The sequence below is a fragment of the Microcebus murinus genome, chromosome 17 (assembly GCF_040939455.1).
Source record: "Microcebus murinus isolate Inina chromosome 17, M.murinus_Inina_mat1.0, whole genome shotgun sequence".
Taxonomy (NCBI): domain Eukaryota; kingdom Metazoa; phylum Chordata; class Mammalia; order Primates; family Cheirogaleidae; genus Microcebus; species Microcebus murinus.
Window position 1 is genome coordinate 24,966,018 of NC_134120.1, and position 12,254 is coordinate 24,978,271.

At 43.2% G+C, this 12,254-nt stretch overlaps 1 protein-coding gene across 5 annotated transcripts in view; it reads right to left on the minus strand.

The window, feature by feature from the left end:
• KATNAL2 (katanin catalytic subunit A1 like 2) overlaps window positions 1-12,254 on the minus strand; it is an 85,199-nt gene that overhangs the window by 50,831 nt on the left and 22,114 nt on the right. For all 5 annotated transcript variants that reach the window (XM_075993473.1, XM_075993471.1, XM_075993472.1 and 2 more), the window contains exon 2: window positions 101-171. In XM_075993473.1, the coding sequence (XP_075849588.1) occupies window positions 101-171 (71 nt within the window). The remainder of the gene's footprint in view (window positions 1-100; window positions 172-12,254) is intronic.

Genomic DNA, 12,254 nt, shown 5'->3' on the forward strand with positions numbered 1-12,254 from the left:
GCCCGGCCTACTCATTGTTTTTTTAAAAGTATAGATCTGGAAAAGCGGAGGTCAGAGAAAGAGAGGAATCATCTCTGTAAATATTTGTAACATAACGTACCCTTCTTGTGTCAAATAATGCAAAATCAAAATGAGAAGATTTTTTCGTCGTGCTTCTATTCTCATCTCGCACTGTGAACAAAGAGGAAAATTTAGATAGGATGACAATGAGAAATAAATAACACTGTTTTTATAGCAATAAACCCTTCAAAGTAAATGTAACCTGTCAAAACCAAGCAGCATGACTTAGAGGCTGGAAAGCAGTTTCAAGTCTCTCAGGATATATAAAGTTGTTTTCCATTGTTATTTTCTTCTTAAAGCTGCCTTCTCCATTGTAAACTTCAGGGACAATGATTTGAACTAGGACCACACTTTATTAGTTGCACCTGTTATTGCCAAGCCACTTGGCCTTTTACTGCTTATTACCATGAAGAAACAAATACACACCCTCTTAGTATTTGGACCAGGTTAAGGAAAGTGATTAGGAAAAGATAATCAGCTGTCAGCCAGAAATCAGCTGTGCCAACACAGGCACTTACCTGCTACTGTAGCTGTAACCCACTCAGAGTCCCACCCAGTCCCTGCACGAACGCAGAGCTGGGTTCCCATAAACCATTCAGGGGTGACTGCACAGCCGAGCGTTTAGAATAGCCACAGAGAACAGCAGAGGCCATAAAACAACAGTCCCTGCATAAGAAGGTCCTTATTCAAGCTGGATGAATCTGTGCATTTACTCACAGTGTTAATGTGCTACATGTAGGAATCTGGTATCTCAAATTCCCCTGCAATGTAGTCACAAAATACTCATGGTCCATAATACTTTCCTTATTTGAAAATTACTTACACATCTTTATGTAAGAACAACACAGGTAAGAACTGGATAAAGGAAATAAGAGCCCTGTGGGGCCCAAATGATGTCATAAAATCTAGGCACAAACACTTATATTTATGACACACAAGAACACTTTTCAGTCACTCGTCCAGAGGTTTCTGAAAATTAATGTTGTAATAAAAATTAAAACATCCATATACTTACTTAAAAATCAAATATAACTATATATTTTTCCTTTTTAAGTTGCTTTTGATCGTGGAAAATATATAATACATAACGTAAAATTTACCATTTTAACCATTTTTAAGCGTGTACTTCTGTGTCATTAAGCACATTCACATTGCAGGACAACCATCACTTCCAGCTGTCCCCAGAACTTTTTCGTCTTCCCCAACTGAAACTTTGTCCCCTAATGGGTCACTAAATCTGAATATGTTCTGCCCCTAACCCCTGGCAGCCACCTTTCTACTTCCTGTCTCTATGAATTTGCCTATTCTAGGTCCCTCCTGTAAGTAGAACCATACAGGATTTGTCCTTTTGTGACGGGCTCATTTCACTTAGCACAATGTCTTCAAGATTCCTCCATGTGGTAGCATGTGTCCAAATTTCCTTCTCTTTTAAGGCTGAAAATAGTGATATAATATAATATACTATCAAATGTTAAAGAAAACCAATATTCTTCTGCCCCCATTCTACTACCCCAACCCTGAGTCTCACTCCCTCAGAGTCAACAACCTTAATTATTAATATTTTAGCTGGTTCTTCTGATATTTACGTCCATGTTTCTAAATAACATAGCACTGTTTCATGACACATGCATGTTAGGCATTATTCACTTCCTGTTAAGGCAGATGAGCGTTAAGCTGTCCTATACCCTCTTCACCCTATCCTCCCCGTACAGTTAGATCAATATTCATTGATTATATTACTAGGACCATGTAAATGTTCACTACTGAGTCAAAAAGTATTGCAGTTACTTTTCCATTTCTGTATAACATTATTTTTCCTGGAATGAATGATTATCTCACTTTTATGAGGTTACTTTTCAACACACTTATTGCTAGTTATCAAACACCAACACATCTCGTATCACTTCTCACACCATCAAATACGTTACAATACATTAGATTATGTGCCTGTTACGTACATTGCTTTCCTCCTGGAGATTCCATCCTCCCATTCCACTCTAGAAGGCTGACTCTTAGACCTGCTGGAGGTGCTTCTTTTGGGATTTCCTTTCGAAATTTCCTTGCACTGGATCCTCTAGAAACTGAATCTTTCTATTTTCTGGTTCCTCTCTTGTTTTAAAAGCACATTCTTTTGAGTAAAAAGTATTATATATGGGAGATAAATATTGTTGAGAATCTGCATGCCTCAAAGTGTCTTTAGTTTACTTTAAACTTGATAGTTTGAAAGGGCATAATATTACTATTTTTATTCCTGATCCTTTGCATGTAATGTGATTTTTCTTCCTGGGAAACTTCTAGGATCTCATTTTTAACTTTGGTGTCCTGAAATTACACAGTTTCTTTGATGCCGGTCTTTTTCCATGCACTGTGCTAGCCACCGTCAAGCTGGAAATTCCCATATTTCTATTCTTGGAAAAATTCTTTATGATTTCTTTGCTAAATGACTATCCTATGTTTTCTCTAGTTTATTTTTAAGAATACCTATTAACTGAATAGGAGATATCCCAAATTGATCTTTTAAGATTCTTTTTTTTTTCCTATAGTGTTCCATTTCTTAGTCACTTTGTTTCTATCTTCTGGGCAAATTTCTTGGCCTTGTTTTTGAACAATTTTACAGAGTTATTTAGACAATAATATTTTTAATTTCCAAGAGCTTGTTCTTATTCTCTGATTGTTCCTTTTTCACAGCATCCTGTTCTTGTTTTGTGGATGTACTATTCTCTTATCTTTTGATTTAAAGTCATAATGAAGCAGCTCAGTTATGTTCAATATTTTCTGTAGTACACAGGTAAAACAGTAACCTATTTTATAAAGATATCCATCCAAATGATTCAAATGGAAAGTTTTGTTGCTTAAGGTGATGAACCTTATTCAGTTTGCTAGAAAACACACCAAATAAAGCAACCTGTGTTTCAAAGTGCTTGTGAAGGGAGCATAGTAAACACCATTTATTCAACCAAAGTTTATTTTGCTCTCTTCCATTCAAAGGATAGAATGTTGCTTTGAATTTAGTATAAAACATAACTGTCAAGTTTCTCAGAAGTTCAAAAGAAAGAAAAATTAAATGAATAGTATAATCCTTCAATTTATAAGATAGATTACATAAAAAGTAGTGACTCAGACTGGGAGAAAATATTTGTACAAGACATATCTGATAAAGGACTGTTATAAAAAATATACAAATTAAAAAACTCTTAAAGTTCAACAATAAAAAAGCAAACAACCCAATTAAAAAATTGGCAAAACACATGAACCGACACCTCACAAAAGATTGTATATCTGTAGATGGCAAATAAGCGTATGAAAAGATGACATCATATGTCATCAAAGAATGGCAAATGAAAACAATGAAAGACCACTACACACTTATTGGGATGGCACAAGTCCAAAACACCAAACGCTGGTGAGGATATAGAGCAACAGAAATTCTCACACACTGGGGGTGGGAATGCAAAACAGAACACTCGCTTTGGAGGACATTTTGGCTGTGACATACAAAACTAAACATATGTTTACCATAAAACCCAGCAATCAAATTCCTTGGTATTTACCCAAAGAAATTGAAAACTTATGTCCACCCAAACACTGGCACAGGATGTTTATAGCAGCTTTATTGTAATTGTCTAAACTTGGAAGAAACTGACAGCAGTGGGTGACTGGATACATAAACAGTGGTACATCCAGACAAGAGAATATTCCACATCTCCAAAAGAAATGAGCTACCAAGCCATGAAAAGGCATGAAGGAAATTTAGACGCATGTTACTAAGTGAAAGAGGCCAATCTGAAAAGGCTGCTTACTGTATGATTCCAACGATATGACACTCTAGAAAAGGCAAAACTATGGAGACAGTAAAAAAGATCCATGTTTGCCAGGGGGAAGGGGGAGGAAGGGATGAAGAGGTTGAGCACACAATTTTTATGTCAGGGAAACTTTTCCAAGTGATACTATAGTGACAGATACCTGTCATTATACATTTGTTCAAGCCCATAGACTGCACAACACCAAGAGTGAACCCTAAGGTAAAATGGACTTTGGGTAAAAATGACGTGTCAGTGTAGATTCATCGATTTAAAAATGTACCATTCTAGCACAAGATGCTGATGGTGGGGGAAGGTGTGCATTTGGGCAGGGGAAGAAGGTGAGAAAGTTGTGCAAGATGTTGACATGGGCAAAGGTGTACGTAAAGGAACTCTGTATTTTCTGCTCAATTTTGTTACGAACCTAAAACTTCTGTAATAAATAAATTCTGACTGGGTGTGGTGGCTCACACCTGTAATCCTAGCACTTTGAGAGGCCAAGGCAGGATGATTGCCTGAGGCCAGGAGTGTGAGACCAGCCTGGGCAATACAGCAAGACCTCATCTCTACAAAAAATTAGCTGGGCATGGTGGCCCATGCCTGCACACCCAGCAACTTGGGAGGCAGAGCCAGGAGGATTGCTCATGCCCAGGAGTTTGAGATTGCTGTGAGCTACAAAGACGACACTGCACTTTAGTTCAGGAACAGAGCAAGACCCTGTCTCCAAAAAAAATTCTTTTTTAATATTTTAAAACGTCTAATTTTTTATAAAGTGACTGATTTTTAAACACTCATATCAGAGCTAATGTATTTAAATGGATGTTTACCCCTCCGCAGATCATGTTCTTATTCCATTGCTCAAAACATTTCTGAAACTCATATTTTAAAGTTGTCTTCTACATAGATTAATGACCACAGTCTTCCCCCATTCCTCATTTACAAAAATAATATATGGCCATTGTAGAAAACCGGGACAATGCATGAAAGCACAAGAGAAAAGAAAACATTTTGTTCATATTATTTTTTATTTTATTTTTTTGGAGATGGGGGTCTCACTATATTGCTGAGGCTAGAATGTAGTGGCATGAGCGTAGTGTACTCCAGCATCCTGAATAGCTGGGACGAAGGCATGTTCCACTCCACCCAGGCTACATTCTGTAAATCTTCTTACAAAGTAGGATTCTCATGTGCTTTGATAACCTGATATTTTTCTTAAAAAATTTTGTAAATACTTTCCCAAGTCCTTAAAATTTTTTCCAAAACTTGATTTTTAATGACTGCAAGAGAATGTACCGTAACTTAATCAACCCTCTCATAGGATAATCCTATTATCTGAAGGTTTGCCTTTTCCAATTTAGGAACACATTTTATTAGGAGATTTGACTATTTCTAAAATCCAAATTCATCCTCAAGGACAGATTATGACAACATTAAGGAGATCTTTAAAAGTGTTTAATGGTCCATATCAAAACAATGTCACTGGGTACATTTCTACAATGTCACTGGGTACATTTCTACAATGTCATTGGTACATTTCTACAATGTCACTGGGTACATTTCGACCTCTGTCCCTGAAGAGACCCCTTTAGTCAGGGAGGGTTAACAAACCTCCTAAAAAACTACCAAGAAGAGATAAAGAATCAAGAAGGCAATTACAATAATCTTGGTTGCTATTTTTTATTTGTTACCACAAAATATATAATTCCTACAGAAGAATATATAATATCCACTCATTTTTAATAATAACATAAACAAACACCAGCCTGATTTAGACCCAGAGCATCCTCAGTATCGTGTGAGTACCCTTGGGTGTTCCATTTGAGGTTTCCCTCCTGCCCACCTGAGATAATGACCATCCTGAGTTTTATGCCAATCATCACCTTTTTCTTTATGGTTTTAACAACTATGTATGCAGCCTTAAAAAATATATGTGTTTAGTTTTATCATTTTTGAACTTTATATGAATGGAATATGCATTTATTTTTGTTACTACTTTTTTCTTTTTCTTTTTTCTTTCTTTCTCTGAGACAAGGTCTTGCTCTGTTGTTCAGGCTGGAGTGCAATGACCTGATCATAGCTCATTGCAGCCTCAAACTCCTGGGCTCAAGCAATTCTCCTTCCTCGGCCTCCTGAGTAGCTGGGAGTACAGGCACCCACCACCGACCCAGCTAATTTTTTTACTATTTTGTAGATACAGTGTCTCGCTATATTGCCCAGGCTGGTAGCCCATTCCTGATCTCAAGTGATCCTCCCACCTGGGCCTCCCAAAGTGCTAGGATTATATGTCTGAGCCACCACACACAGCCATGACTACTTTTGTTCAATAACATGTAATTTTCCCAATAAAAGTTTATATCAAAGTAAAGGCTTACATACTATCCATCTATTCCATAAAATTGTCATTTAAATTATCTGCTTCCACAGTTTTCTGGTCTGTCGGCATAATTTCACAGTGTCTCACAGGTTTGCTCTCTAATATCTCTCAACGCAACTCTTCTTTTTCCCAGAAAATGGAAATATCATTAAATACTTCAAGTTGCCCACAGTACCTGCCGTGGTACCAAATGCTAAGTAGAGACTGATGTTTCCTTTTCACTTATTTTTCCCATTAAGATGTTTATTTAATCTTCTTTTTTTTATTTCCCCCAGCTTTATTAAAGTATAACTAATAAATTATACATATTTATTCACATACTTATCATAATTTGTGGTGAGAAGACTGATATTTCTTGATAGGGTCACTAAATAACTGTTTTTATTTTCAAACTTTAGGTAATAAGGTCAACTCAATGGGTTATAAGCAACATTGTTTAATGAAATAGAATTATCACAGAATATATAACAGGTAGCAAGGATTAGTATGACTTCAAGAAACTTTTGGTGCGTGGGTGCCTCCGTGTGTGTGTGTGTGTGTGTGTGTGTGTGTATACCAGATCACAGGTTAAATTGTCTTACAGTAGGTCAGAGTTTTCAAAAAAGATTAAAAGTCATTATATAAAATGGCATTATCTTGATATTAAGATATCCAATGTTGGCAGTTTTCACTTATCTTTCTTAAGATGTTGAAACAGCTATTGGTGAAGACTGAACCCTTTCTAATTTGCCAAAATTAGCATTGGCCATCAAGTCTTATCCCTCCCTTTTTTTTTTCTTTTCGGTCCCTTTGTGATTTGATTTGCCTCACCTATAGTGCCATCTAGTGTATTAGGAAGGGAAGCACTTCACGTAATTTAGGTAGTTCCAACGTTGACTATTGTCAAAGATGACAATCATCATGGAATTCAGGCCAAATCAACTTTGCAAAATAAAAATATAATTGTATATCAAACAAGAAGAAATAGGATTGATGGGATATGTTTCTAAATGTATGAATTCTCAAACCCATGCTTGGGATTTTGGTTCAGAATTTTTAACTCTAAAAGGGCCAGTGGTTCAACCCTATTATCGCAGCACTTTGGAAGACTGAGGCAGGAGGATTGCTTGAGGCCAGGAGTTCAAGACCAGCCTGGGCAACATAGCAACACCGCCCATCTCTACAAAAAATAAACAAAAAATAGCAGGCATAGCAATACTTGCCTGTAGTCCTAGCCACTTGGGAGGCTGAGGCAGAAGGATCCCTTGAGCCCAGGCAGACAAGGCTGCAGTGAGCTGTGATCACTCCACTGCACTCCAGCCTGGGTGCCAGAAACCCTGTTTCAAATAAATAAATAAATTAAGAATCTAAAAGGTACCTGGAGATTATCAAGTCTCAGGAACCTAAGATTTAAAGGAGTTAAGGAATTTGTTCAAAAGCCAGCTAAAAAAATAACAGCAGAATCCTGGTTCCTAGGCCAATGCTTTTCCCTTCATCAATTCCTCCTCATTCTCTACTCCCACCTACCCACATTCACCCCAAACCAGAGGCAAGCTACTATTTTAATTTACCAATAACGAACTGTGTCCCAAATTTGCCAAAGACAACCAACCACAGTTCCCAGTCTTTCTTAGCTAACCTGACATAGTAACATATGAATGGTGTTTCTCACAAGTCTTCAAACTTAATTTCCCACGATCTTACTGCCTATTTCAGAGCAACTACTGACTAGACCTCTCTCAAAAAGACAGTCACCCTTCTGCACCAGTAGTGTATCTTATAGGAGATTATGCCTTTTTTTTTTTTTTTTTTTGACAGAGTCTCACTCTGTTGCCCAGGCTAGAGTGTCATGGTGTCAGTCTAGATCACAGCAACCTCAAACTCCTGGACTCAAGTGATCCTCCTGCCTCAGCCTCCCGAGTAACTGGGACTACAGGCATGTGCCACCATGCCTGGCTAATTTTTTTTCTATATATTTTTAGTTGGCCAATTAATTTCTTTCTATTTTTAGTAGAGACGGGGTCTCACTCTTGCTCAGCCTGATTTCAAACTCCTGACCTTGAGTGAACCTCCTGCCTCGGCCTCCCGGAGTGCTAGGATTACAGGTGTGAGCCATCGCACCCGGCCTAGATTATGCCTTTTAATTGCTGAAAGGTCACAGGGCTGCTACAAATAAAGCTAAACCATCCCATATGCATGGAAAAGCCTTTAAGAACACACATATTGGAATTAACTTGAAGAGACATGAAAACTATCTATCTACATTATCACATAAACTGTGTTGGACATCGACTTCTCCCATTTTTAATGATTTCCATATTCCTCCACAGTTAGAAAGTCAAATGCAGTGTCCTGTACATAATATGGGACAAAGCATGGGAGGCACTTGGCAAACTGTGGGGTGCTGTGCCGACATGAGGGACAGTGACTGGTGGGTGCACAACAGCTGTTAGTTGCTTTGTTTGTGTATTTCCACATCTCTCTATTCTTCACACTGGAAGCATTTGCTCCTTGCAGATCTCAACATGTACTGATACACATGCTCTCTACCACCAGGACACTGAGAAAATGTAGCCAGAGAATGTTCTTTGTGTTCCTCTGTACTGCACACATGGCACTGGGCTCGGCTTAACTTTCTAAAGGTGAGGACAATCTGCAGAGGGCCTGAAATATCAAGATCTGAGAAAAAAACAGCCTGGAAGATATGTTTGGAAAAGGAGGACAGGAAGGCTGGGGAGAATGTCAAAATTGGAGGAGTGATAGTGAAAGGGTATGGGTTTCTTTGGGGGCACATGAAAGTGTTCTAAAATCAATCCTGGCAATGGAAGCATAACTCTGGGAATCTACTAAAAGCCATTAAATTGTACATTTTTAAATGGGTGAGTTGTATGGCATGAGAATTGTAGCTCAATAAAGCTGTTTTAAAATTCAGAAAGGATGGGTGAGGTGGCTCATGCACGGAATCCTAGCACTTTTAGCGCCTGAAGCAGGAAGATTGTATGATGTCAGCAGTTTGAAGCCAGCCTGAATAAGGGCAAAACCCCTGTCTACAAAAAATACAAAACTTAGCCAAAAATGGTGGCCAGCCCCTATAGTCCCAACTACTCAGGAAGCTGAAGCAGGATTTCATGAGCCCAGGCTTCTGAGATTGCAGTGAGGAGACAGGAGTGCATCTCTGCACTCTAACCAGTCAACAGAGCCAGACCTTGCCTCAAATAAAATAAGACAAACAAACAAAAAGTTATCAGTCCTTTTAACTGATGCCTGAGTTTTCTTCAACAAGGCCCTATCTACTCCAAAATTAAAAAAAAAAAAAAATCCATGTCTAGTACTTTATTAACTTAAATAGAATCTAGACATAAGATTAATTCAACTCAGTCTTTATTTACAAAGAGATTAGTTAGCACCAAGACTATAATTGATCTTAAAATCCTGAGATTGAGGCTTCACATCTTCAGAATTATTCTCAAGTGTCCTCCAAGCTGGGAGGCATCGGCTGTGCCGCCCCGGGGTCACAGGTGTAATCCTTGCAGACTGCAGGGGTCAGAGGCCAAGATTTCCACAAAGGAAAGACGCTAGTCTCCTTTGACAGTTTTATCCTCCCCGGGCATCAACCTTGGATTCCTCCCCGAGGTCCCAAAATTCCACTTCCAAGGCAAGTCCTCAACTTAATCATCGGGAGAATCTCCTCTTGAAATCTCGAATGGTCTTGGCCATCAGCGGGGCCATTTTCTTCGAACCCGGTTTCCCGGTGGCCACCCCGGGCGCCAGGCCAGCCCTGCAGCAACGCACGCAGCCCGAGGCCGTGTTCCGGTTCTCAGGGCCAGGGTGACAGCCGCTGCTGGCGCTGCTGAGGGGAGCCTGGCTGCTTCCCGTGGGCGGGGGAGCTGCCCCGGCCTTGGCATTCGCGCGCTCAGCTGCTCCTGCGCTGCCAAACCTCTCCTGGCCCCAAGAAAAGCCCTGACGCCTCTGGGGCACAGAGTTGAAAACGATCATCTTTGCTTGTCGGCCTGTGGACTTACTGTCCCGGGCAGACCGGATATTCATAGTCACTTGTCGCAGCCGCTGCTCTCGGGCATCCTGAAGACGCAGGTACATCTCCCGCCAGGACTCGCGCTCCTGCGGCCTCTCTTCCTTGAAGTCTCGGTGACAGTGAATTTTCCATAAGTCGTCCGTTTCTCCAACCAGGGCGGGATTGTACCGCTCTATGCGACACAGCTGAGCGGGCGTGCAGACCTCCAAAACGGGCTCGAGGTCAGAATACGGAATCCCTCCCACATTACGGATGGAATCCACGTATTTCCTAAGGACCTGGACGCACTGTTCGCGCAGGCTCAGGGTGCGGGGGAGACCGTCGCTCCTGGAGCCGGAATACACCTGCATCTTAGAATTCGCTCTGCGTCCGATAAATGCATCTGCATCTTCCCCTGCGCAGGACTGCGCCCCTGGCTCTGGCTGGGAGGACAGCCCTTCAGGGGCGCCGAGTGCGCGGTAAAGGTCCTCCAGCGTGGGCAGCGGCAGGTCTGCCGGCTCTGGCCACTCCTCGGTGGGGGCCGCCCCCAGCGTGGCTGGATGGGCTCCAGTCGCCTGCCACTTCTCAGACTCGTCTCCCGTCACCTTCGGGAATTTCTGAAGCGAGTCGGAGTTTTTAGCAGTGCATGTGGAGTCCCTGTTTGCAAGTTCCTTTTGTCCACGTGCAGCCGCTGGAGTTTTCACGGTCTTCTTCCTTTTCTTCGGAAGCTGGTCATAGTTGAGGTACTGCTCAAAGGTCAGAGTAGGCTGCTCGAATTCAGCACCCACATCTGCCTCTTCCACTTCACGGAGGGAGCCCACCGACTCTCTAGGCCAAGCAGGAGTTCTGAGTTTACCTTCTGGAGTCCCCAGGTTCCTGGAAACCTTCTCTTTGACCTTGGGCGACGGGGCTCCTGCCCGCTTTCCTGCGTCTAGGCTGTACAGACTTGGCTTGCGTTTGTCCCCCGCGGGTTTCTCCAGGCCTGCGTGCGGACGCTTTCCAAGGCGGCTGTGTGTGGGCTCCTCCCAGGCTTCTGAGGGCTGGGGGCGGTGGCGCTCTGGGTCCCCTTCTAGGCCTGCTCCTGTCAAGGGTGGTTTGTCCAGGGCGCCTTCCCTGGGGCGCGGCCTTCGGATTTCCTCTTTGGAGGCGGCCTTGCACGTGTCCCCGCTGAGCCAAGCCTGGCCCTTCTCGCTGCCCTTAGCTCCCACCTGGCGTCTTCCCTGATGGAAGGACTCCTGCTCCTCACCCCGACTCACAGCCCCTTTCCCGCGGGGTGCGCCCAGGGAACCCCCATGGCCGAGCCCCGGCCTGGCCCGGGAGGCCTCAGGGCGGCCTTGTCCAGGCTCCTCTCCGGGCACGGTGCGCGCCGGGGCCTCCCCCGTGGGTCCGTAGCGGTCCTCCCTCAGCCAAGCATGACTGATAGACGCCCCAGGATCGCGGACCTGGCCGGAAGCAGAGGATCCCCGACCGGAAGAGGAGCCTGGAGCAGGCCCGGGGCGCTGCTTGGTCTCCTCTCTCTGCCCACCACTGGGAGACCCTCTGCGAGGTCTCTGGAGCTCCGAGACCTTCCTGTGCCTTTCCCGTCGTCGGTCAGGGCTGGCGGCTGCGCCCCGGGAGCCCCCGTCCAGTTCCTCGTCCTGAAGAGCGTTCCTGGGGCGCTTTCGGGAACCGCTGTCCTCACAGCGCCGTGGGCCAGGCCCAGGGCTTCGCTCCTCAACAGCCAGCTTCTTCCAGTGGGCCGCCAAGTCCCTGGCAAAGGTGCCCACGCGCTCGTGTTTCCTCAAGCTCTTGACCGTCTTCCTGATTCCGCTCTGCGCCACCATGTCTGCGGTCAGCGCCAAGGTGGAAAGTTTCCGCAGATACTTCTCTAGCTTCTCAGGGTCGGTCTTGGTGGCCAGACGCGCCTGCAGCTTCTCCACTGCCCGCAGTGTCCACCAGGCCGCCATCGCCGGCCCTGTTCACCGGGGCTGAGCAGGCCTCAGCCCAGGGCCACAGCCTGGAGCGACCTCTGCAGTGCGCTGCCCAACAC